At 46.9% G+C, this 26032-nt stretch overlaps 1 protein-coding gene across 3 annotated transcripts in view; it reads left to right on the forward strand.

Annotated features, from left to right (window-relative positions):
- The first annotated feature begins 4441 nt into the window (after window positions 1-4441).
- The window catches only part of Phrf1 (PHD and ring finger domains 1), a 33140-nt gene continuing 11549 nt past the window's right edge, over window positions 4442-26032 (forward strand). The window contains exons 1-9 of one of the 3 annotated variants that reach the window (XM_036198961.1): window positions 4442-4772; window positions 7195-7310; window positions 8417-8539; window positions 14048-14259; window positions 16418-16501; window positions 18161-18288; window positions 21153-21250; window positions 21708-21883; window positions 23145-23274. In XM_036198961.1, coding sequence (XP_036054854.1) covers window positions 7217-7310; window positions 8417-8539; window positions 14048-14259; window positions 16418-16501; window positions 18161-18288; window positions 21153-21250; window positions 21708-21883; window positions 23145-23274 — 1045 coding nt within the window. In that variant the 5' untranslated portion in view covers window positions 4442-4772; window positions 7195-7216. The remainder of the gene's footprint in view (window positions 4773-7194; window positions 7311-8416; window positions 8540-14047; window positions 14260-16417; window positions 16502-18160; window positions 18289-21152; window positions 21251-21707; window positions 21884-23144; window positions 23275-26032) is intronic. The other 2 variants (XM_036198980.1, XM_036198970.1) reach the window with 2 other exon arrangements.

Consider the following 26032-nt stretch of genomic DNA (forward strand, 5'->3'; position numbering starts at 1 on the left):
AGAGATGCCAAATTTACCCCAATATCTGTCTCCTGTTTTATTTTTTTAAATTTTTATTTTTTTATTAAAAGTCCGTTTAAGATTTGAGCTAGAGGGGCCAGTCTTCTCAGCTCAGCCTCCTGTCCTTCAACCCTCTGCCCTGCCTTTGTCCTCTGTTTCTTTGGCTTCCCTATGTCCTGAATCTCATAAAATCTGGGCTGGAGCCTGCCAGCAGCCATACCCAGCCTAGTACTGAGGCCCTATCAGGGAAGTATCTGACCCAACCCAGACCTCAAGGGCTTGGAGCCAGGGACACAGAGAAGCCAGAGGATCAGAAATTGAAGGATCAAATTGGATGTGGTGATGCATCCCTGTTAGCCCAGCAGAGAGATTATACCCCTGTAACCTTGATCAGAGGCAGAAGCAGGAGGATATGATGCAAGTTTCAGGCCAGACTTGAGGGAGTTCGGTTTGAAGGGTCAGCAAGACTTGGATCATGTGGATCCTGAAAGAATTCCTGAGTCATTGGGAATCCTGAAAATGTTCATGTCTTGAGAGCAAGGCCTAGGTTCAGAGGACAAATGTCAGGGACTAGGGAGAGAGAGGGAGAAGTCTGGTTCCTTCCTGGCTTTGCCAGGACGCTTTCCACATGTGCCTCAAAACTTCCCATCTGAAATGTATTCCTTATCATCCTGTGTGGTGGGTCTATGGTATCATCCAAAATATTTGTCCAAATCCTATTCTTTGTAGCCTATAATTGTGACTTTGCAAAAGAAGTGTGTGTGTGGGGGGGGAGGGTGTCTTTGTAGATGATTAAAAGAAAGATTTTCCCCTTACTTTATTATTTTTAGACAGGGTCTTATTGTACCTGACTGGCCTGGAACTCACCATGTAGATTAGCTGTCCTCAAACTCACAGAGATCCACTCACCTTTGACTCCCAAGTGCTGGAATTAAAAGTGTGTACCAGAGGCTGGAGAGAAAGCTCAGAGGTTGAGAGCACTTGCTGGGTTTAATTCCCAGCATTCACATAGTGGCTCAGAATCATCTGTAACTCCAATTCTAGGAGATCAAATACTCTTCTGGCTTCTGTGGTACATGCATGTGGCAAACAGACAAACTTGAAGATAAAATACACCCAAAGTATACTCCAAACATGCTAAGCCAAGAATGGATTTTTGAGACCATTATGAATGAACTGGGAGGCCCTAAACCCGATGACGGTGTCCTATGACAATAGAGAGAACACGGATACAGAGGAAAGTCCATGAGGAAGTGGAAGTGTAATGCTGCCAAAGCCAAGGGATGCCTGGAGTCCCCAACTGACAGGAGCAGTAAAAACTTTCCCACTGGGTTGGGGATTTAGCTCAGTGGTAAAGCGCTTGCCTAGCAAGCTCAAGGCCCTGGGTTCAATCCTCAGCTAAAAAACAAACAAACAAACAAAAAACCCCAGCTGCCTTGCCTGGTCTGAGGAGGCAGCTGCTTGTCTCTCCATCGGTTCTGGGAGTTTCAAACCCCTTGTTCTTCCTCAAAACACACTCACTTCTGCCCTTGCTTCAGCTTCCTTTGGGAATCCCTTGACTGTTGGGCATTTTTGTTGCTAGGAGAGGGTAGGGCCGAAGGCAATGCCTAGACTCAGTGTTATTTTTTTGGGGGGGGGTATCTTTTTTATTTTATTATTATTATATTTGTGTTTTAACTTCACACATCAGCCATAGGTTCCCCTGTCCTCCCTCCTCCAGCCCCCATAGACTCAGTGTTTACCCAGTCCTGTGTTGCTTGGTATTCAGATGACAGGTGAAGGGGCTAAACCCTCTGAAGTGGGCTGTGACCCACCATGTGAGTGCTGGGAATTGAACTCGGGTCTTCTGAAAGAGCAGCAAGTACGCAACCATTGGGCACATCTCTCCAGCCCCAGCCAGTAGCAATATTAACATTTCTCCCATTTTAAACTCCTTCGAATTGTCTCTTCCCAGCTTCTTCTACTTATCCCTCCCTCCCCAGCAAATCTACTTCAGTCACTGTGTTGCTGGCTTCCCTGGTCAGTCTTCCTAGTTTCTCTAGATTTCCTCCAGACAGCTTCTGCCTGTGATAGGGCTGATACTCTCAGAGCCTCAGTAGTGCCTACCTTACTCCCAGCACCATCTTCTCCAAGTTAAGAGTCTCAGGTCATCCAGGGTGTTTTTGAACTCCCTATGTATCCAAGGATGACCTTGGGTTCCTGCCTCTACTTCCCAACTCCTGGTACTACAAGCACATACCACCATGCCTGGTTTATTTTGTGCTACGGATGCAACCATGGCTCTGGGTATGTTAGTCAATTACCTACCAACCTAGCCATAACCCCCCTTGCCCCTGCCCAGGCAAGTGTCTCCTCTTCCTCCTTTCTTTCTTTCTTTTTTTTTTTTTTTTTTTTTTTTTTTTTTGAGACAGAGTCTCTTTGTAGCCCAGGCTGTCCTGGAACTTACTATACACATCAGGCTATCCTTAAACTCATAGAGATCCACCTGTTGGGCTGGAGAGATGGCTCAGAAGTTAAGAGCACCGTCTGCTCTTCCAGAGGTCCTGAGTTCAATTCCCAGCAACCACATGGTGGCTCACAACCATTTGTAATGAGATCTGGCGCCCTCTACTGTATACATAATAAATAAATAAATCTTAAAAAAAAAAAAAGGCAGTGGTGGTACACACCTTTAATCCCAGCACTCAGTAGGCAGAGGCAGGCGGGTCTCTGTGAGTTCCAGGCCAGCCTGGTCTACAGAGTGAGTTCCAGGACAGGCACCAAAATTGCACAGAGAAACCCTGTCTTGAAACACCCCTCCCCTCCCCCCAAAAAGAATGAACAACTTAATGGACATGTTTTGGGTTGGGGATTTAGCTCAGTGGTAGAGTGCTTGCCTAGCAATCGCTAAGGCCCTGGGTTTTGTCTTCAGTTCCAGGAAAAAACAAAAAAAAAAAGAGATCCTGCTGGGCGGTGGTGGCGCATGCACTCGGGAGGCAGAGCCAGGCGGATCTTTGTGAGTTCGAGGCCAGCCTGGTCTACCGATCGAGATCCAGGAAAGGCGCAAAGCTACACAGAGAAACCCTGTCTCGAAAAACCAAGGGGGGGGGGGGAGATCCACCTGTTCCTGCCTGAGATTAAAGGTGTATGCCACCATGCCCTGCCCAGGTCCCTTCTCAATGCATGTGCTTCTCCTCTCCTTGTTCTCTTAAGCCCCTCACCCTTGAATTCCGTAGCAGAATCTGGACTCTCAGCACTGGAGGTCCCCACCACCACATTTTATCCCCGAGGCAGCCTTTTGTTCATCTGCTCTCTGGGTATACCCTAGCTTCCTCATTCTGAGTACTGAGTAGACGCCTATCTCCTCATCTCCATATTCTTCCTTCCATTTCCTTCTCCCTGCCCATTCACATCCACTTTCTCAGGAAATCTACAATCTCCGTCTTCTTTTGTTTTATTTTATTTTTTAAGATTTATTTATTATGTATACATTGTACTGCCTGCATGCCAGAAGAGGGCGCCAGATCTCATTACAGATGGTTGTGAGCCACCATGTGGTTGCTGGGAATTGAACTCAGGACCTCTGGAAGAACAGCCAGTATGATCTTAACCGCTGAGCCATCTCTCCAGCCTGTTTTTGTTTTTTGAGACAGGGCTTCTCTGTGTAGTTTTGGTGCCTGTCCTGGATCTCGCTCTGTAGACCAGGCTGGCCCCGAACTCACAGAGATCCGCCTGGCTCTGCCTCCCGAGTGCTGGGATTAAAGGCGTGCGCCACCACCACCCGGCTCAAACTCTGTCTTCTATTCCTATCAAACGCCTTCCTTTCTGGGCCACAGTGGTCCCTGAACCACAAAATGGACAGTGAAGTCTAGTGAGCCAGTCTTACCACCTGTTCAGGACCCCAGTGCTCCCTGAGCACCTCAGCCTTTAGGTCAGTCTCATTTTTGTGGTCCGACTCGCCCCGTCAGCTCCATAGTCCTCCTTAACACTTACTGACACTGGCCAGCCCTCCCGTATTTCTGCCCCTAATCCTACTGTGCTCCGTATCTTCTCCCCTATCCCCTGGGCCTTACACATGCTCAGCAAGAAAGCGTTCTACTACCCAGTGCACCTCTAGTCCCAGTCTATCTATTAATCATCTGTTCCACACGGTTAAGTTCTCTACAGTGTTCACGATTTACTGTGCCTCCTCTCGCCGGACTCAAAGGAACAGAGGAGACCGGTTGTACAGAATCCACCCTGAGTTACAAGCATTCTGGAAGGAAACTGGAAGCCCCAGGGGATGGATATCCAGCTTTCCTCCAGAGCTCCTGCAGCCGCCGGCAGCACCTAAGCGCTGCAGCCAGGAGGTGGCGCTCACGGGAAGGCGGGCCAGTCGGGGGCGTGGCCCTGGTGCCGCTCACATTCATCCGGGCGGCGGAGGGGGAGTCGGACCGTACCAACTGCCCTGAAGTGGAGGGCACAGCGTGACCCGGTACACTGGTGATAGCTCGAACAGCAAATGTCCTGCAAGACACAGGTCTCCTCTCTGGGACAGTACTCCTGCGGTAGTCACTGTTCTGAGGGGAAAAGGCCGTTCCGACATCTCGACATCCTTAGCCGCAGGTTCCTCCCCGTTTTGGCCTCAGTAGTTTCCACCAACGGGCAGGGCGGAAAGTTCCGGAAGAGTGTCGATGCACTTCCGGGTCGAAGAGCTCGCGGCGGCGGCGGCGGCGGCTGTCCGGCCTAGTTGCGGTCGCGTTCGGACAGAGGCGGGATCGTCTAGGAGCGTCTGGGAGGCGCGAGGTTCCCGGGTACGTGCAGTAGCCGCTGCGGTCCGGTGTCCCTGTCGCGTCCGGTCTCGCGGGCTACTTACGGTGGCCGTGTGCTTTGTCTGCGGCCTTCGGGGCGGGCGAGGCCTATGTCGCGCTGGCCGTGGATCGGTCCGGAGGACGGGAGGGCAGCCGAGGCCTCGAGCCGAGCCCCGGGATGCCCGGCTGCGGCCGAGAGGCCCCTGGGCGTGGTGCTGGCCACCTGTCTGGTCGTGCGAGAACGTGGCCTGGTGCATGGGAAAGGTGTGACCCCTGGGTACCTGGTTCTCTGTCCCGATGGCCCTCGCCCGGGTCAGCACCATCTGCACTTGCCCAAGTTGTGGTTGGTGTCGCGGTTATCCTATTCCTTACTTCGAAGAGCCCCCACAGCACTCTCGAGGAGGCACCACTGTTTGTTGGGGTTTCCCAGTCGGAGTTCAGTGTCACACTGCTGCAGAGTGGCAGAGCCGACATTGCTCTTAAGCCTTCCGTGGCCTCTGTCCTGTGTCAGAGACCCGTGTTGCTCCCGTCGAATCTCACAGTGACGTGTCTGGGGGATGTCATTTTGGCCGCTGGTTGGAAGCACAGGTTCTGAGTTAGAGATTGGGCTTGACTTGCAGCTCAACAGTCCGTCCCTCTTTCCGTCGACCACTCGGTGTTCATTCCTTTGGGAAGAATGTTGAATGAAAACAGCAACATGTGGCTCTCTCAGCCTGAGAGAAGCCTAGAGCTGTATGCTGAGGTTCACAGGGTTAGTTATAGGACCTCTTTTCTGAGAACTGGGGCCTTGCTCTGGGTCACCCCACAGGAAAGAGGCCACCATCCTGAACGGGCCATAGCTCTGTATCTCTGTGTGTCTCAATCTGCCTTTTTATATAAGAGGTAGTGTTTGACAGGAGTCTGTGGCCAGGACTCCTTTCCTACTTGATTAGTTCACCAAGCATCAGGTAAAAATAAGATCGTTTATCAGAACTTCTCACTGTACCATTCCCAGCGTGTGACCATTGACATTCCTTAAGTTATCATGCCCTCACTGTTTAGAGAACATCAGCTCTTCTGCTGGGCCTTGGCAGTCCTGGCCCTGATCTGGCCTTTGTCCACTTAGAGAAGGGTTGCACTTTTCCCTTTGGCTTTGAGCATACAGCCCGTGTATTCTCTTGACAAGTAAGCTTGTACCTGTAGGAACCAGAAGTGAGCCCCCCACCCCATCTCAAGCCCTCCTTTTCATTTTTATGCTGTTTTGGGGGTTCTTTTCCCCCCTTTCTTCCTTCTGACTGTGAACATTAGGCTTGTGGGAAGCACATTGTGCCACAGCATAGGCTGATGAATTCTTGAATAAATTCCCTGTGAGAAGTGCTTCCTCTGACTGATGAGGAAAGACCATGTATATGAGTAGGTTCTTAGTTGGGGAACCAAAATTTAAGAGCTTGGTACAGAAGGAAGGTCATGTTCAGTGACATTTTTGAAGTCTTTTATACAGGTATTCCACATTGTTCTTACAGTGGCTTGCAAGGGAGTACTAACAGGTGTTCCCGCAGACCAATCAGGAGAGGACAGCCCCAGCATCTTCTGCCTTTCAGCCTGGGGCATGGGAATGCTGTAGTCCCCAGGAACTTATCCAAGCTTTATAATCTGATGGTAGCCAGCTGAGCAGAGGCCAGTGGGCCAGCATTGGCCAAGAGTGACTTGCCCACTTGGTGACAGCAGGCAAATGGGCTACTGGAGTCCTTGTGATGACCGGCTCTCAGTTGAAAAGCTTTGCTCTGTCTCAGCTCAGATGCCCATTTGGCTCATCTTTGGTATTAGGACTCTCCAGGAATGCACAAGGGAAAATATTGCTAGTCCTTAGGAATGAAGATCCTGCTTTGCATATGGTTCTGAAAATGAGTCACTGTCTTTTTATGAGGATATTAATATCTTATAAAATACTTTGCATATTTATTTATTTATTTTTGGTTTTTTGAGACAGAGTTTCTCCATGTAGTTTTTGGTTCCTGTCCTGGATCTTGCTCTGTAGACCAGGCTAGCCTCGAACTCACTGAGTTCGCCTGGTTCTGCCTCCTGAGTGCTGGGATTAAAGGCATGTGCCACTGCTGCCTGGCTTGTTTTTGTTTTTTGAGACAGGGTTTCTCTCTTTAGCCCTGGCCATCCTGGAACTCACTCTATAAACCAACTGGCCTTGAACTCAGAGATCCACCTGCCTCTGCCTCCTGAATACTAGGATTAAAGGTGTATACCACTACTGCCCAGCTATTTTTACTATTTTTTATATTTGCATATGACTTGGTAGCTAAGGTCTTGTGTATTGTATCTCACAGCTCAAATTCTACATGTGTAGGGATGCTCATGTCACTAGGGAAGTTACCTTTCAGAGGGGACTCCGTAGCCAAGGAAGTTTGGAGTTATTTGGCCCTGTCTCTCTTAGAGCTGAACTCCAATGTGTAGCCATGGATGATGACAGTTTGGATGACCTTGTGGCTCACAGCCCTGGACCAGATGGACACCCACAAGTTGGCCCCTCAGAACTGGCCAGTGATGCTGGTAAGCCCCCCACTGCTGGCAGGGTATCTGCATCTTGTGCTTTCTCGAGATTGCTAGCTCCCCTTGGAAGCTTGAATGTCAGTTTTCACTTTCAACCTTTAAAAAAAAAATCCAGTTAAGTTATAGAAGTGTACTACATTTATTCTTTTTTTTTTTTTTTTTTTTTGCTGTTTTGTTTTGTCTTGTTTTTGAGATGGTATCTCACTGTGTGGTCCAGACCGTCCTTGAACTTCTAGACTTATGTGATCAGCCCACCTCAACCTCCCGAATAACTGGTAGCTAAGACCACAATCACATGTCATTATATTTGGTCTTTCTGTGGGGAAGGAGGTATTAGGGATGGAACTTAAGGCTAAGGCCTTGTGTATGCTTGGTAAGAGTCTGCTGCTGAACTGTATTCTCTATTTTTTGAAACAGAGTCTTGCTATGTAGTTTAGGGTAGCCTTGAACAGCAATCCTTCTGACTAAACCTCCAGACTGCACGGAGTACATGTTTTTTGTTTTGTTTTTTTGTTTTTGATTGGGTTTCATGTATCCCAGGCTGGTCTTTTTCTTTTTGGTTTTTCGAGACAGGATTTCTCTGTGTAGCTTTGGGCCTTTCCTGGAACTCACTCTGTAGCCCAGGCTGGCTTTGAACTCACAGAGATCTGTCTGTCTCTCTGCCTTCCGAGTGCTGGGATTAAAGATGTGTGTCACCACTGCCCGTCTCCAGGCTGGCTTTTAACTATAGCTGAGGATGATCTTGAGCATCTGATCCTTCTGCCTCCACCTCTCAAAGTGCTGAGATTTCAGATATGTACCACTGTATCGAGTTTTGTATGGTGCTGTGCTGGAGATCGAAACCTGGGACTTCATCATGCCAGGCATGCACACTCTACCAGCTGAGCTGTATTCAAGCCACTGTCTTATTTTTAATAACAAACAGCATAAGTGCAGAGTAAGAGGACTCATTTTCCCCATCATATGCCTCTCTAGCCTCCCCACCCTACCTCTGGTAGCCTGGCAGTCCTTATAGCTACCTGTACATTCTCAGAGCAGTCTGGCTCTTTGATGCTTAGGTTGTGACAGTGCCCTCACAGGCCTGTTCTTTTCACCTTGTGATCTAGAAGAAAGCAGCAGTGGCCACAGTGGAGACTCGGAAGATGATACAGGCAGTGAGCATGAAGATGGCACAGATGAGGAGGAAACAGAGGGGCTGTCTGAGGAGGAAGACCCAGAAGATAGATCTGGTAAGATTGTTGGCACTTGAGCCAGTGCCCTTGAATTTCTTAGTGAGGAGACATCCTATGTTAGATGGGGTTTTAGTGGGGTTTTTTTGGTTGTTGTTGTTTTTTATTTCTTTCTTAGTTTTTTTTCTAGACGAGATTTCTCTGTGTAGCCCTGGCTGTCCTTGAACTCACTCTGTAGACCAGGCTGTCCTCAAACTCAGAGATCCACCTGCCTCTGCTTCCCAAGCCAAGTGCTGAGATGAGATTAAAGGCATGTACCACCACCACCCAGCTGCAGTTTTTAGTTGTTTTTTTGTTTTGTTTTTTGGTCTTTTTCAAGACAGGGTTTCTCTGTGTAGCTTTGCGCCTTTTCTGGAACTCACAAAGCTTTGGAGACCAGGCTGGCCTCGAACTCACAAAGATCTGCCTGCCTCTGCCTCCCGAGTGCTGGGATTAAAGACGTGTGCCACCAACCCCTGGCTTAGTTTTTAGTTTTAAAGTTAAGTTTAGTGATAGAATTTTGTGGGTATCTCTTCTGGGAGAGACAGAACATGAACTATGTAAGAACATTGAGTGGCATAAGCCATGGGACAATGAGGGTAGACTGGAGTTCTAAGATGATGAGCAGAGCAGGAAGGTCTTTTTTTTTTTTTTTTTGAGCTAAGGGTTGAACCCAGGGCCTTGTGCTTGCTAGGCAAGCGCTCTACCACTGAGCTAAATCCCCACCCCTACAGGTTCTCTCTGTCTCTGTCTCTCTGTCTCTCGCTCTCTTCCCCTTTTTTTTTTTTTTCCCCCAAGACAGGGTTTCTCTGTGTAGTTTTGTACCTTTCCTGGAACTCACTTGGTAGCCCAGGCTGGCCTTGAACTCACAGAGATCCGCCTGGCTCTGCCTCCCGAGTGCTGGGATTAAAGGCGTGAGCTGCCACTGCCCAGTGCAGGAAGGTCTTGATAGCCCCTATTCATCTCACAAAGGCAAGTTGTTAGCATTATAGGTGCTGGACAGATTAACATGCCATGAGGGGCATGTGGCCTGGGACCCCATTTAGGACATAGATAGTCCCATCTTGTGGTTCGTTCTCTGCTTATTCAACAAGCTCATTGTGTGGCATTATTAAAAAATTCCAGGCTTATGTACACTTGTGAAAGTTTGTAACGTTAAACTCCTGCAAAGAACAGTGCTTGAATGGTACACCTCTACTCTGAAAAACCTTCATGGCCACCCTGGCCTGTGGGCAGCCTTTGAGGACTCTACGTGGTTGGCTTGGCCCCATCCACCTATGGCCACCTTTTTCAAAGTGTCTTAGTTAGGGTTTCCATTGCTGAGCTAAAACACCATAACCAAAAGCAACCTGGGGAGGAAAGGGTTTATTTCATCTTACAATTTGTAGTCTGTCACCTAAGGATGTCAGGTCAGGAACTCAAGGCAGTAACTTATACAAAGGACATGGAGGAGTGCTGCTTACTGTCTTGCTCCCTGGAGTTGGTTCAGTCTGTTTTCTTATAGCATGCAGGACAACCAGCCTAGGGATGACACTGCCCACAGTGAGCTGAACCCTTCCACATTGGCAATCAAGAAAATGCCCCACAATCTCCTCAGTAGGACAGTCTGGTGGTTCATTTTCTCAATTGAGGGTTTCTCTTCTCAAATGAATCTAGCTTGTGTCAAGTTAACATAAACGAGCCAGCAGACAAACAAAGGGCTCAGTTGGACCAGGGTTCTTTTCATTTCAAGTTTCCTTCTGACGTGGTCTTCAAACCAGGAGGTCACAGTCCCATGGCACCCACTATGACCTGAATATTAGCCTTTCATTATATGCCTATGGCTGTCAGTGTTAAAGTGGTCCAGAAAGGTAACCCTTATAATTGGAGCAGTGCTTATCACAAAGGATTAAAACTGATTGGGAGTTAGTAACTTTGTAATTATTACTGATTGCCCATTTTTCCAAAGCTAGCTATCCTTGAATTCACTCTATAGCCAAAGCTGAGCTCCAATTCCTGGCAGTTTTCCTGTCTCAGCCTCCTAAACAACTAAGATTAGAGCATGTGACTGCCATGCTTGCCCAGGGGTGTGTGTGTGTGTGTGTGTTTTGTTGTGTTTTGTTTTAATTCTGAGTGTTGACTAGAGAGTGGGTCTGTACTGGCTTGAAGTCACAGACATGGCTTTTCTGCCTGTTTCCAGCCTTGAGGTAGGCTTATTGTATCCTCAGCAGGACTGAACAGTGCTGATGCTGCCAGAGCAGGGAGCAAAAGATGTCAGGCACTGTTGGGTGGCTCCGGCCTCCTTTTCTGAAGTTTGAAGACTAGGTGCCAGAAACTGATTATGGATTAGATAGACAGTGGGACCCACTCAGCCAGGATTCCTGGTATTCCAGAACTCATCATCTAGTGGGAGAGACCAGCTGTGAAGCAGCAATCGGGGCTAGGTGCCTAGAGTGTAACATTGGTGGTGAGGAGCTTCAACAGCTAGAAGTGAAAAGCTTTTAGAGAAAGACGCAGCTAAGCCACAGCCTAATTTATAGGAACTAACTAATGTCTTATCACGGAAACAAAGTAACTAAGACAGTATCCAAGGGAGGTGCTAACAAGTGCTAGTACCAATAGTGCAGTAGATGGAGACTAGGTGCCTCTAAAGCTAGTCTCACTGGTGAGCAGAGTAGAGAAGGGCTGTCTTGGAATAGAGCCTTGGTCCAGTTGAGCCCTTTGTGTGCTGGATAGGTTTTTGTTTATTTGTTTGTTTTTTGAGAAGGGTTTCTCTGTGTAGTTTCGGGTCCTGTCCTGGAACTCGCTGTGTAGACCAGTTTGGCCTTGAACTCATAGAGATCTACCTGCCTCTGCCTCCCAAGTGCTGGAATTAAAGATGTGCGTCACCACTGCCCTGCATGCTGGCTAACTTTATGTCAACTTGACACAAGCAAGATTCATTTAAAAAGAGAGACCCTCAATTGAGAAAATGTCCCATTATTGTAGAGGTTGGGCTGGGAGCAGAGTATTACTGAGGAACAGATGATGTAGAGACCGCAGGATCAGCTGAGCATTGTGAAGGATGGGGAGAAGGCCCATTCTGTTCCTAGTGCCACACAAGAAAATAGCCAGCATCTGGACTAGCTATCAGGAGATGCAATAGAAGGCAAGGAGAATTGTCCAAGAGTCCTGGGTTCCTTCTTACAGGAAACATCTTTTTACTCTGCCTCTGACTTTTCCCACACTGTGACCTGCTGATAAAGTGTACCTGCTTTTGCTACCGTTTGTGTGTTTCCCAGCATGGTAGGAATTATCTCTTAATGTCTTATTCTGAGAAATGAGAATGACTGGGGCCTCATGCTCAGCATCCATTTTTCCCAGCTCCCCAAACAGTGTCAGTTAATTGCAACGTGTATGGGTTGTTTTGAATGCACAGAGCCTTCCGCAGTTCCTCTGCTCCAGGACACTCCTTCTCTACTCTGCTCACCAATCCTGTCTCTTTTCAGAATGGACACTATTTGAGCCCTGGCATTTCCCCACCCCCACCCACTCACCTACCCACTCACCCCGCCCCTACTTTTCAAGACAGTGTTTCTCTGTTTAATTCTTGCTGTCCTGGAATTCACTTTGTAGACCAGGCTGGCCTTGAACTCAGAGATGGAGTGCTGAAATTAAAGGCACCACTACCACCACCACCCGGCCAAGCCCTTGCATTCTTAGAGACTGTCTTTAGGTCTCTTTAGTCTCCAGGCTAGCTGCCTACTGTACTGTTGGTACTAGCACTTGTTAGCACCTCCCTTGGATAATGTCTTAGTTACTTTGTTTCTGAGATAAGACACCATGACCCAAGGTAATTTATAGAAGAAAGAGTTTATTTGGGGCTTACAGTTCAGAGGGTTAGAGTCCATCAAAGTGGGGAACAGGGCAGTAGGCAGGTCAGCATGGCACTGGAGCAGTAGCGAGAGCTCACTGGTAATGATGGTCATCTTTTGAAACTTCAAAGCCTGCTCAGAGTGACACACTTCTTCCAAGGAGGCCACACCTCCTACTCCTTCCCAAACAATTCCATGAACTGAGGAACAAGTATTCAAATAGACGAGCCATTCTCTTTCAACAACATATTTTAAGGGCATTATTTGGCAACCTAAATGAGAATTCAGTGAGAGAAACTGCTCTGGTCCTTGGCCATTTGTACCTTTTTTTTTTTCTATCTTCAAGTCAATAGGGCCATTGTTATCAGTGTGCAAAGCATTGCTCTGTAGACACTATGGAAATTGGATTAAACAAGATGGCCAGTTCCCTACTTTCAAATTGCATAAGAAGAATCAGCTTACCTGTTCGATTTTGCTGCCATGAGCCTTTAATTATACAGAAAAGCTGAAGTTAGTCATTCTGTTATGTGCTTAGTAATATTTCAAAATATTATGGACATCTCTTTCATCAGTTTTCCTCTGTGGTGTAACAAATGCCACAGACTCAGGAGCTAGGAATAGTATGTTTATTGTTTGTATGTTTCCATGGGTCAACTGGGTCTCTCTCTCTCTCTTGGTTTTTCAAGACCAGGTTTCTCTGTTTCCCTGGCTGTCCTGGAACTTGCTCTGAGTAGACCAGGCCAGTCTTAAACTCAGAGATCCTCCTTCCTCTACCTTCCATGTGGTAGGATTAAAGGTGTGTACCACCACCCACTGACTTGAGTTTCTTATTCAGTTATCACCAAGTAGCTTCACAATATCAGACAGGCTATGATTCCTTTCTAAGCTTCAATCCTTATCCAACCCCCTGCTGGCAGATTCCTCATGGTTTAAAAGAAAAGAGCCACAGAGATCTGCCTGGCTGTGCCTCCTCAGTGCTGGGATTACAGGCATGCACTGCCGCCGCCGCCACCTGGCTTTGACCACATCTTTTAAAGCCACTGACCCAGTTAGTGGCCATATCTTCTGCCTGTATCCCACAAGGAAGGAGGAAGAGAGGCCCAAGAAGGAGGTCTCATCTGATTACAGATATTTGTTGTCATATGTTGAAAGACTTGTGCAGCCATGCAAGAGGTGTTGTTCCAAGGAGGCATTATTGGAGGCTTAGTCATTAGTTTGTCTTGTGGTGTGTTCCCCCTACCCTCCAGAGCTAAGAGCTGAGGACTGAACCCAAGACCTTGCACTTTCTAGGCAAGTGCTCTATTGCTGAGCTAAATCCCCATCCCCTTGTGCCTTAGTTGTTAGCTCCATCTTCTCTGAAGCCCATGATAGCTCCTGACACCTTACTTCTTGGCTGCTCTGTCTTTGCTCTGAGGCTCAGTTGTGAGGACTTATCCAGTATCCCTGTCCCTTAGTGCAGAGAACTATGGTCAGAGAGGGTTTGGGTAAGGAGACATGGTTAGCTTGGCTACTCAGAGTGGGCACTTTGGGGGTGTGGCCTTGCAGGTAGATGGGGAGACATGTCCCAAGAGGAGCTGGGATTCTGGCTGGCTGGAGGCTGCTTTCCTGGGTACATCCTGAGTCTGATCAAGGCTGGTCCTTGAGTATGCACTCGTTACTGTATTTACTAAAAGTGGAATGTTTCTCTTTACCCGAGGTTCTGAAGATTCAGAAGACGGAGTAGAAATGGCGGCGGCGGCGGCAGCAATGGGGACTCAAGGGAAGCTAGAAGCCAGCAGTGCCCCCATTTCGGATGATGATGCAGAGAGCTGCCCCATTTGCCTCAATGCATTCAGGGACCAGGCTGTGGGCACCCCAGAGACGTGTGCCCACTATTTCTGCTTGGACTGCATCATTGAGTGGTCCAGGGTGAGTTGACTTTTCCAAACCTGTAATTACTAGGCCTGCTCCTGTACAGCAAAGCTCAACACAGGACTGAGTCCTAGGCCCTCAGCACTGTCGGGAAGGTTTACCCTGGGCATGTGTCTGTGGGTGACAGGGCTCCAGAGAGGACTCTGGGTTTTCTGAGGATCAGGACACAGACCCTGAGGCAACCTCACATAGTATGAAATGGCCTCTATAGATACTGAAATACTGTGTGATTACTCAGTTCTGACGGCCAGTAGTGAAGAGACAAAATTACATCATGCTGCCTACCTCTGAGTGAACGTTCAGAAGCACTGCCTGACTCTTCTCCCACTGGCAAAGAGCTTTATATATGTACAGGTGCATGGTGTGTGCCCTTGCTTACTTGTAAATGCTGAAGATGCCATGCATCCTGCACTGTCACTTTCCACCTAATTCCTTTTGAGACAGGATGTTGTACTCAAGCTAGAGCTAGATAGGCAGCCAGTCAGTCCCAGAAATTTTCATCCTCATGGCATTGGCATTAAAAGGTCCATGTATAATCTTGCCTAGGGAAGCTCCTTGATCCTCACACAACTATAGTGGCAGGACATAACAGGGAGGTGGCAGATCTGGGTGACCCTTCAGTTTATACATTTATTAGAATTTAGTAGAGTACACAGCTAAAGAGATTGTGTTTTATTGTATACAGTAAAATATTTGTAGCATGAATCTGATCCAGCATATACTCAGAAAACAAACACTGAAAATATACTAGAGATGTTCAAGGGCTTGTGGGCAGTTCACAGAGGTTTGAGAGAGAATGTGGGATAGCAAACAGGCCGAAATGCTGTCCACTTGGTCTTTTCTTCCCTCCTCTCTTTTTCCTTCTCACCAACATGCCACCTATATGGAACATGCATTCAGCTTGCTGACCCTTCTCCCTCACCAGCATGGTGGCTTCAAAACACAGACATGTTGCTGGGCGGTGGTGGTGCACGCTTGTAATCCCAGCACTTGGGACGCAGAGGCAGGCAGATCTTTGAGTTCAAGGCCAGCCTGGGCTACAGAGTGAGTTCCAGGAAAGGCTCTAAAGCTACACAGAGAAACCCTGTCTTGAAAAACAAACAAACAAACAAAACCCATAGACATGTTTTCTTCACCAAGTTCTTGCATCTTAGCATAGGAACTTAGCCAAGACCAAGGCTTTCAGTAAAGATTTCTTTGTAAAAGGAATTATTACTTTCTGTTTATTTGGGATGTTTTGTTTTGTTTTGTTTTCGAGACAAGGTTTCTCATTGTAACCCTGGCTGTCCTAGAACTCACTGTGTAGACCAGGCTGCCCTTAAACTTGAACTTAAGAGATCTACCTGCCTGTCTCCTCAGTGCTGGGATTAAGGTGTATACCACCACTGACTGGCTAATAAAAGGATTTTTTTTAATTAATTTATTTATTTGTTTGTTTGTTTGTTTGTTTATTTTTGGTTTTTCAAGACAGGGTTTCCCTGTGTAGCTTTGTGCCTTTCCTAGAACTCATTTGGTAGCCCAGGCTGGCCTCGAACTCACAGAGATCCGACTGGCTCTGCCTCCCAAGTGCTGGGATTACAAGCGTGCACCACCACCACCCAACTTATTTTTATTTTTTTATGCAGTGGTATTTTGCCTGCATGTATGTCTGTGTGTGAGTTACAGACAGTCGAGAGCTCCCATGTGGGTGCTAGAAATTGAACCTGGGTCTCCTGGAAGGGCAGTCGGTGCTCTTAACCATTGAGCCATCTCTCCAGCACTTAATAAAAGGAATATTTTTAAATTTTTTATTATTACTATTTTTCTGTTTTGAGACAGAGTTTCTCTGTGGAACAGTCTTGGCTGTCCTGGAATTCACTCTGTAGACCAGGCTGGCCTTGAAATCACAGAGATGCACCTGCCTCTGCCTCCCAAGTGCTGGCATTAAAGGCGTGTGCTATCATCGCCCAACCAATAAAAAATTTTTGAGACATACTCTCTGTAGATCAGGCTGGCCTCAAATTCACAATCCTCTTACCTCCCAATGCTGGGATAATGGGCAGATGCCCCAACATTTAGCTTGAAATTGTTAATAAGTAAATTTTTTATTTTGAAGACAGTAATGATAAATGAAGGTGTTTGTACAGGATTCTGATATAATCTTTATTTCTTACAGAATGCCAACTCCTGTCCAGTTGATCGAACAATATTTAAATGTATTTGTATTCGAGCCCAATTTAATGGTAAAATCTTAAAGAAGGTAAGTGTAGTTGCTGCCTACCCCTGCTTGTGTCCTTGTAGGAAGGACCATGATCTTAAGTGGTGACTTGCTTTTCTCAGGGAGGAGGTTGTCAGTTCAGTTAGGCTTACAAAGGAGTAACTGAGACACCCATTTTGTCCCTGAGCAAAGCCCAGGGCTAGGACTCTCCATAGTTTCTGGGGCACAGGGTAGGAGTCCTAGTGGGGATGTTAGGATTTCTGGGTCTCTATCCCTCACCCCTTCTTACTCCAGAGCTTCTCTCTGGCCTGCTCCTTAGGAGTTGTAGTCATGGTAAGGAGAGGTCATACTAGGACAGGACAAAGGACCGTGTGAACCGAAGTTTGGAAAGTGTGGTGGGGATAGAAAGAAAGGTGTTTCCTCCTCTCGCACATAAATAAAGGCTTTGCAGATTTATTATCTATGTCCTTCCCTTCCTCCCTCTCCTATTATTCCTTTCTCTTCTCTACCCTTTCCTCCTTCCTCCACTCCCTCCTCCTTCCTTCCTTCCCTCCCTTCCTTTCTTTTCTTTCTCTTTTCTGTCTGCCCCTCCCTCTTTCTCTCTCTCTTTCTTCCTGCCTCTCTTCCTCCTTTCCTGCTTTCCGTGGATCAAATCCCAGGCCTTGTGCATCTAGGCAGGCTAGACAACTAAGAGCTTGAGCCCTGTTTGGTTTGGTTTGTTTGAGTCTTACTGTGTAGACCAGGCTGGCCTGGAACTCACTGAGATCTGCCTGCCTAAATCTCCTGAATGTTAGGATTAAAGGTGTGCACTACCTCACAGCAGCCCTGTTGTTAAACAGATTTTTTTCCTCCAAGACAGAGTTTCTCTGTGTAGCTTTGGAGTCTTTCCTGGATCTCGCTCTGTAGACCAGGCTGGCTTCGAACTCACAGAGATCTGCCTGCCTCTGTCTCCTGAGTGCTGGGATTGAAGGCGTGTGCCATCACCACCCGGCCTGTTTGTTTTTAAAGTAGGGTCTCTATGTAACCCTGACTGTCCTGGAACTCACTCTGTAGACCAGGCTGGCCTTGAACTCAGAGATCTGCCTGCCTCTGCATCTGAAGTGCTGGAATTAAAGGCATGGCCACCACTCTTGGTCCCTCATGTAGCTCTTTTATTTTTCTCTTTTACCTGACATGCAGTGGAAAGAACATACAGGTCACCATACATCTTAGTTAGGATTTCTGTTGCTGCAACGAAACACCATGACCAAAACACAAGTTGGGAGGGAAGGGTTTATTTGACTTTCACTTCTGTATTGCTGTTCATTATTGATGGAGGACAGGAACTCACCCAGGGCAGGAACCTGGAGGCAGAAGCTGATGCAGAGGCCAGGGAGGGGTGCTTCTCATGGCTTGCTCAGACTACTTTTATAGAACCTGGGACCACTAGCCCAGGGGTGACACTACCTAATAGTGAGTTGGCAAGAAAATGCCACCCAGGCTTGCCCATAGGCCAATCTGGTAGGGTTATTTTCTCAATTGAGATTTCCTCTTCTAAAATGATGTATGTAGTTTTATGTCAACTTGACATAAAACCAGCCAGCATAGAGTCCAAGTAGAGCTTGGGCCAATAGATTTACTCTAGATTAGATACATGTTGTCCTTTGAATTGACCACTCAGATCCTGAGGGTACATTCAGTGACCAGCAGTTCTGTCTACAGATTCCAGTGGAAAACACTAGAGCCTGTGAGGATGAGGAGGCGGAGGAGGAAGACCCAACCTTTTGTGAGGTGTGTGGCAGGAGTGACCGTGAGGACCGACTTCTGCTCTGTGATGGCTGTGATGCTGGGTAAGGGGAATGGTGCCTTGCATGCTGTTAAAGTGGTCAGAAGAGCAGGGTGGGGAGGACTGAGGGCTCCACTGTGGGGTAGGGTCCTCGTAGACAGTGACACTGATACCGCTTGTGGCTCTTGGATCTGTACTTACCCTCATTCCTTTCACTGGGGTTCTTTCTGCCCTGCCATTTGTGCTGGCTGCACTGCTGCTGTGTGTGCTGTACGCCACAGGAACTGAGTTCCATCATCACAAGGCATGTGGCCACCTGCTTCCTCCCGCACCTGTGCAATGAATGCCTCACAATACTTGGGCCTGCTGCCCTCAGTGCCGATACTCCATGGATGTGTTCTCCCTCCTTCCCTGAAATGTGTTTGAACCCATGTTTTGCCACAACTTCCTGAATGTCTGCCTTACTGACTATAACTCTTCAAGAGTCCTCCTACAAGCATCCATGGCCTCTTTCCTCTTACTTTGTGGGTTATTTGTTTATTTTGAGATGGGGTCTGATTATATAGCCATGGCTTGCCTGGAATTGTCTATGTAGACCAGGTTTGCCTGCTTCTGCCTTTGTGTCCTGGAATTAAAAGCATCTAGCACCTTGACTTGCTTGTTTTACTTGAGATAGGGACATAAACTGGCCACAACTGTGTAGGCCAGGCTGTGTTGTAACAGTTCTCTTCTCTTGCGGGCACTGCAGCTGTGAACCACTGCGCCTAGTCTGCAATTCCGTAAATCAATGTTTTGTTTCTAGTCCTTGGAACTTTTATCAGGGGTTTTCTATCTTCATTAGATTCTTTTTCAACAAGAGTTACTCACTAATTTATATATTTCACTTAACAGATAAAACAGTGCAAGCAGTTCTATTAGATCTAAAATACTTAAATTAAAACATATTAGTGATTCTCATACGTCTAAGCACGAAGCACTTAAATACTGTTGATTTTTACAGTTTTCTCTATCTTCATAGTTGTGTTTCAGCTCACAAGTCTTAAACTTTCTCATTCATTTTGACACAGTGTCACAAGGCTTTCTATAGATGCTTTGGTTTCTGTGCATGTGTATATGCTTGATAGGTTACACAATAAGGTAAAGATTGTCTTTGAATTTTAAAGAATGACGGCTCACTTTAAAGGACCATGTTCACAGGGAGACTGGAGGAGGTGAGGCAAGAGCTTAGGATAGAATTTAGTTTGGTTTCTTTATGGCTTTTCAAGCTTTGTGTTGGTATATGAAGTGTTTGAGTGAAATAAGCCAACTCTCTTTTTTTTTTTTTTTTTTCCCCAGGGTTTCTCTGTGTAGCTTTGCACCTTTCCTGGAACTCACTCTGTAGCCCAGGGTGGCCTCGAACTCACTGAGATCTGCCTCTGCCTCCTGAGTGCTGGGATTAAAGGAGTGCGCCACCACCTCCCGGCTTAGGCCAGCTCTTTTATATGTGATATCCCAGTGAGTGTCATATGCCTGACTGTCCCTTGTGGAGTAGGGTTTGTAGAGGAGTGGGTTTTCTCTGGTTCAGTGCTGTGGTCAGTACAGGGGAATTACGTCACATTGAATTCAGGGTTGGAGTTTCAGAAAAACTTTAATTGGCTTGTGCATTTGTGCTCACCTCAGAGCCACTGTGTATTCTACTGTATAGAAAGGTAAAGGGGGGGCTGGAGAGATGGCTCAGAGGTTAAGAGCACTGGCTGTTCCTCCAGAGGTCCTGAGTTCAATTCCCACCAACCACATGGTGGCTCACAGCCATCTGTAATGAGATCTGGCGCCCTCTTCTGGCCTGCAGGGATACATGCAGACAGAACACTGTATACATAATAAATAAATTTGAAAAAAAAAAAAAAAGAAAGAAAGAAAGGTAAAAGATTAGGACTAGAGAGTTGGTTCACTGCTTAAGAGTGCTTATTCCTGGTTGGGGATTTAGCTCAGTGGTAGAAGGCCCTGGGTTTGGTCCTCAGCTCCAGGGGGTGGGGGTGGGGTTGTGGAAGATTGCTTATTCTTCCCCCTGGGTTCAGTTCCCAAGTTTACAGCCACCTGGGTAGTTTATAATCACCCATAACTCCCAGGCATTCATGTAGTACACACTTATATGCATAATATAAATCTAAAAAGAAAAAGAACTTTTTTTTTTTTAAAGGAAAGAGAGGTAGAAGGTGCCAGCACAGCACTTTTCAAAGTTTATTACTGGAAAACTTGATGGAAAGAAAAACACCTGAAGCCAGGCATGGTGGCTCACACCTTTAATCCCAACACTCTATGAGTTCCAGGCCAGCTAGGGCTACATAGTTCGATCCTGTCTGAAAAAGACAAAGGCTATGGACAAAGAAAAGCCTAGGATGAGGTAGAGGATGAGTGTGGGGCTTCTTAGGGGGCCCTCTTCAAGAACTCTGTAGCTCAGCTCTTTAAAGCTGTCAATGCTCTGTCCTTGAGGGTCTTAAAGGAGACTTAATGGCATAGTATGATTGAAACATGGATAGTTGGGCTGAAATGTGATTGGACAGGCAGGGATAGCCAGTGCTTCAGGCAACAAAGCCTCTGCCCAGATTTGTGTGATCCTCTGTGCAAGCATGAGGCAGGACTTTTTCTAGGAAAGTGTTCTCTCCCCAGCCCTTAGAACACTCTGAAAAGAAAGGTGACTTAGTCATCTGCTGTCAGACATAGTGGCTCAAAGAGTTTCTATGACCCACCTTCCGAGTGGGAATTGGAGGCAGGGGCTATGTTCAAGGACCAGGATATACTGAGCATCCCATAATGTGGGGATGTGGTTCAGCCATTGGCAGGATGCACTGTGGACTGGGTATATGTAAGTGCCATCTTTGCAACTTGGTTTGTTGTGAGACTTGAGGTTCAAGGTCAGAACTAACACTGTACCTCTTGTTCCCATAGGTACCACATGGAATGTTTGGACCCTCCTCTCCAGGAGGTGCCTGTAGATGAATGGTTCTGCCCAGAGTGTGCGGCCCCTGGTGTTGCTCCCACTCACGGTAATGTGCGGTCCTTTCCTGCAGAGACTTGGGTCTTTCTTATTGTCAGTGTTGGAGAAGGACCATGGAAAAAAGCTGGACTTGTTATAGAGGGAGTACCCCCATCAGGGAAAGGGTTCTCTCTCTGTGGACTCCTAGGTAGGAGCTGGAGTTACCAAACCTTTGGAGGTCATGGCAGGTTGTCTTTTTTTTTTTTTTTTTAATTGGGGTTTAGTTTTTTGGGATTTTTTTGTTTTTGTTTTTGTTTAAGACAGAGTCTGTCTGTGTAGCTTTGGCTGTCCTGGAACTTGCTCTGTAGACCAGGCTGGCCTTGAACTCCCAGAGATCCTTCTGCTTCTGCATCCCGAGTGCTGGGATTAGCAGGTTGTCAGTTTGGGGCTTTCAGTTCTTAAGGGCTGTTGGGGAAAGCTATGATGTATAGTGCTCCTGACCCAGCAGCCTGCGGCTCTCTTCTAAGATGCAGCTCCTGTGAGTGATGAGGAGATCTCCCTATTACTGGCGGATGTAGTGCCTACTACCAGCAGGCTTCGACCTCGAGTAGGCAGGACCCGGGCCATTGCTAGGACACGACAGAGTGAGAGAGTGAGGGCAACTGTGAACCGGAACCGGATCTCCTCTGCCAGAAGGGTCCAGGTAGGTGGCCGGCACTAGGCTGGGTGTACGAAGGGTGGTCTCTGGACCTGGGAACTGGACTCATGAGGCTCTGCTGGCAATAAAGGGCCCATGGCATTCTCACATGCCAGGCCTAGCTTGCATGCAGTCAGCCTGACAAGAGAGCAGGTGAGTGCATTGGAGACACTCTACTTCTCCTATGTGCCAGCAGGACCAGCGGGACTGCCTTCTTAAACGCTTTGATGGATGGGGTGATGATTTTGGGAAATTCCCTCACTCACTGAAAAAGGCCACTCATTGGCTCTTCACCCCTTCCAGGCACAAGAGATTTTCTTTCTCCCTGGCTCCTGGCACTCAATGTTAGATGTCTGTGGCCTCTGTTCTAGGTGCTAAGGAAGCTTAGAAGTTCTTTCTTGAAGTCATATTCCCATGGTCAATATAGTGACATCAGGGTTCAAGTTCCAATGGGTGGTTGGAGGACTGGGGACTGTCTCCTGTCCTATGCCTCAGCCTTGTAACCTCCACTTTTGCACTTGAGTCTGAGTTTATGCTTGCCATTCCTCTTTGGATTTGTGCCCTGGATGCAGGACAGTGTTGGGGGCTACTATTTCTCACTCACCTCTTTGTTTTCTATCTGCTGGCTCTTTCTCTATTCCCTGCTAGACCCTCTTCACCATATACCTGCCTCATTTGGGGCTCTCCTCTTGACTCACCCCTGCTCCCTTCCCTCTTCCTGCTTGGACCTCCATTTGCTCCTTCATAGCAGCTGAATGCCCCAGTTCATTTTTTTGGGGGGGGAGCGGGGGAGGCTGAGGACCAAACCCAGGGCCTTGCGCTTGCTAGGCAAGCACTCTACCACTGAGATAAATCCCTGACCTTCCCTCCTAGAAACTCTGTCAGGATCCACTGCCGTTGTGATCATGCTGTCCATTCTTTTTTTTTTTTTTTTTTAAAGAATTATTATGTATATAGAAGAGGGCGCCTGATCTCATTACAGATGGTTGTGAGCCACCATGTGGTTGCTGGGAATTGAACTCAGGACCTCTGGAAGAGCAGTCAGTGCTCTTAACCTCTGAGCCATCTCTCCAGTCCCATGTGCATTCTTGATAGAAGTGGAGGGAGGTGGTTCCAGTGCCAAAGTATTCTGCTTTTCTGGTCAATTCGATGAATCATATTCAGGGATCTGAGAGGGAGTCTGCACTGTCTAGTCATATGGCCCGGCTCAGTGTCTTACCATGGAAAGGGCGGTCACCCACTGAGTGGCGCTGTGTCTTGTATGCAGCATGTGCCAAGATATCTCATGTCTTCTCTGCTGGATGAAACCATCGAGGCTGTGGCCACTGGTCTGAGCACTGCTGTATACCAGCGTCCCTTGACACCCCGTGTCCCTGCAAAACGGAAAAGGAAGGCAGGTAAGTTGGCACGGTGTGATTGTTTCTGTTTACTCCTGTACTTTCTCAACCAGAAGTACAGCACACCCTTTATATTGGTGGCTACCACACTGACAAACCCATCTAGACCTAGCTAAACAACACTAGGGAAAAAGAAGCACATCTGGGCTGATGGGGACAGATATGCTGTTGTCATTCCCTGATTGAGGCTGTATTTGCTGTTGATATGGCTTCTGCATTTCATAAACCTAAAATACGCAGAGCTAGTGTAAACTGTAAGCAAACACTGTGACACATTGTAGAGGGACCTAGAACCCTGAGACCACCTCTGCATCCTGATCTTACCCTACTGACCTGACCCTCTGCTTCTGAATACTGTTTGATGCTCCTAGTGGGCTCAACTCAGTGTGGACTTAGGTGGGTCATAATTAATCTGTAGTCTCTTAAAAATATACTTTATTAGGCTGGCAAAATGGCTGAGCAGGTAAAGGTGCTTGCTGCCAAACCCAATGACCCAAGTAGGATCCCTGGAATCTACCTGAGAGAAAGAGCACTAACATGTACAAGTTGTTCTTGATAGGCTGTGTGTGTGTGTGTCACGCGCACAAACATACATTTTTAAATTAAACTTACTTTCTTGATATCTGTGCACAGTAAAGTGGGTGTACCCACTGTAAGTGCATAGTTACAGGTTTGACAAATGATGACCTTGCCAATGTATAGAATACTTGTAAGAGGACATTCCCTCCCATTCCACCCAGCACTCATCATTGGTCATCAGTCTGGGTTCTCACAGGATTCAATGGAAGTCTCTGGTCTTGCTTTGTTTACTAGCACAGACAGCTTTTAAAACATATGCTGTATGTGTGTCTTTCCATTATCGAAGAATCTGTTAATGTGCCAATTTGTTTACTTATTTTTTTGTTTGTTTGATTGATTGATTGTTTTGGTTTTCGAGACAAAGTTTTTCTGTGTAATAGCCCTAGCTGTCTTGAAGCTCACTTTGTAGACTCAGAGATCCGCCTGCCTCTGCCTCCTGAGTGCTGAGACTAAAGCCTCCACGCCTGGCTCAGTTTGTTCACATCTCACTTGGTGGTCTCACTTGGGTTATTTCCAATTTAGGTGGCCTAAGGAGAAAGCTACAGCTGGGTGTGGTGGAACATACCTTTGATCCCAGTACTTAGGAGATAGAAGCAAGTGGATCTCTAGGAATTTGAAGACTCCCTGATCTGCATAGTGAATTTCTGGCCAGCTATGGCTACATAGACACTGTCTCAAAAACTAAAAAACAAACAAACAAACAAAAATGATTAAAACTGCAGAAAAGTAAGCAATTCACAAGCCCTACCCTTAGCTTAGGAACTATTAACCTTAGATGGCTTCTGGGGGAAGGACAATGGTCTTTAAAGGTGTGGCCGCTGAGAGATCCTGCTCCAGTGGATGGTCCCCACACCCATGCAGCTCAAATTGAACTTGGTGGATTATTTAAAAAAATAAAAAGAAGAGGAGGAGGAAATCATGATGTTGAGAGGGATTGGGAGATAGGGTTTGGCCCTGGCAGGAATGGGTATGATTTTTATTAAAATATGTTATATGCATATGTGAAAATCTCAAAGAATAATATATGCATTTAAAAAGAATAAAGCTGCCGGGCAGGTGATGGCACACACCTTTAGTCCCAGCACTCGGGAGGCAGAGACAGGTGGATCCCTGTGAGTTCCAGGCCAGCCTGGGCTACAGGGTGAGTTCCAGGACAGGAACCAAAAACTATATAGAGAAACCCTGTCTCGAAAAACAAAAACAAAACAAACAAACAGAAAAAATAAAGCTGATGGAAACCTCATGCATGCAGGTTATTTTGTGAGCAGATATTTTCATTTTTTTTCTAGCAATATGGAAGGGTAAAGAAGTTAGATTGTCAACTTATGTTTAACTTTAGAAAAAAAAATACCAAACTTTCTTCCAACTCAAAATACTATCTCTTGTATATGTGAAAGACCTAGTGACTCTGCATATTATGAGTGCATTCTCAGCAGCACTCATAACATTTGGGTTTCAGTTTCTGCTCGTCAGAAGGAAGGTAGGTAGGTAGGTGGTGTGTGTGTGTGTGTGTGTGTGTGTGTGTGTCTGTGTGTCTGTCTGTCTGTCTGTCTGTCTTTAGAATCCTCTTCAGGAAGCCCCTCCTTTCATCAAGAGTGGAGTTTAGAAGCCAGAGCCTTGTCTGTGTTCTAAGCAAGCAGTTGGTCATTGTCTAGGTCAGTGGCATGGTCCTTCCTAAGGCTTCACACCTGCAGCTGAGGTTGAAGGTCAGGCTTTCACTTCCTGTCTTGTGCATCTGTGCCTCCTGCTCTTCCTGTCACATCCTGCTTCTCGGTGCTGGTTGTTAACGGCTCATTTGCTGCATAGATTGTGACCAGCATTTGATTAGAGGTAGGAATTTGTTTCCTCTTTAATCCCAGTAAGGACATATAGTCAGGCACCCCTCCTTAAGGGGTCTTTTAGTTTTTATTTTATGCGGATGAGTGTTTTATCTGCCTGTATGTGTGTGCACCACATGCATGCCTATTACCTACTGTAGCTGGAGGTTTTCAGTCCTGCCTGGCCCGGTCAGGACACATCTCTCACCGCCAGTCCCACAGCCGCTCAGACCCAACCAGGTAAACACACAGAGACTTATATTGTTTACAAACTATATGGCCGCTGCAGGCTTCTTGTTATCTAGTTTTTATATCTTAAATTAACCCATTTCTATTAATCTATAAGTTGCCACATGGCTTGT

This window comes from Onychomys torridus, chromosome 1, assembly GCF_903995425.1.
Source record: "Onychomys torridus chromosome 1, mOncTor1.1, whole genome shotgun sequence".
In the NCBI taxonomy this organism is placed as follows: domain Eukaryota; kingdom Metazoa; phylum Chordata; class Mammalia; order Rodentia; family Cricetidae; genus Onychomys; species Onychomys torridus.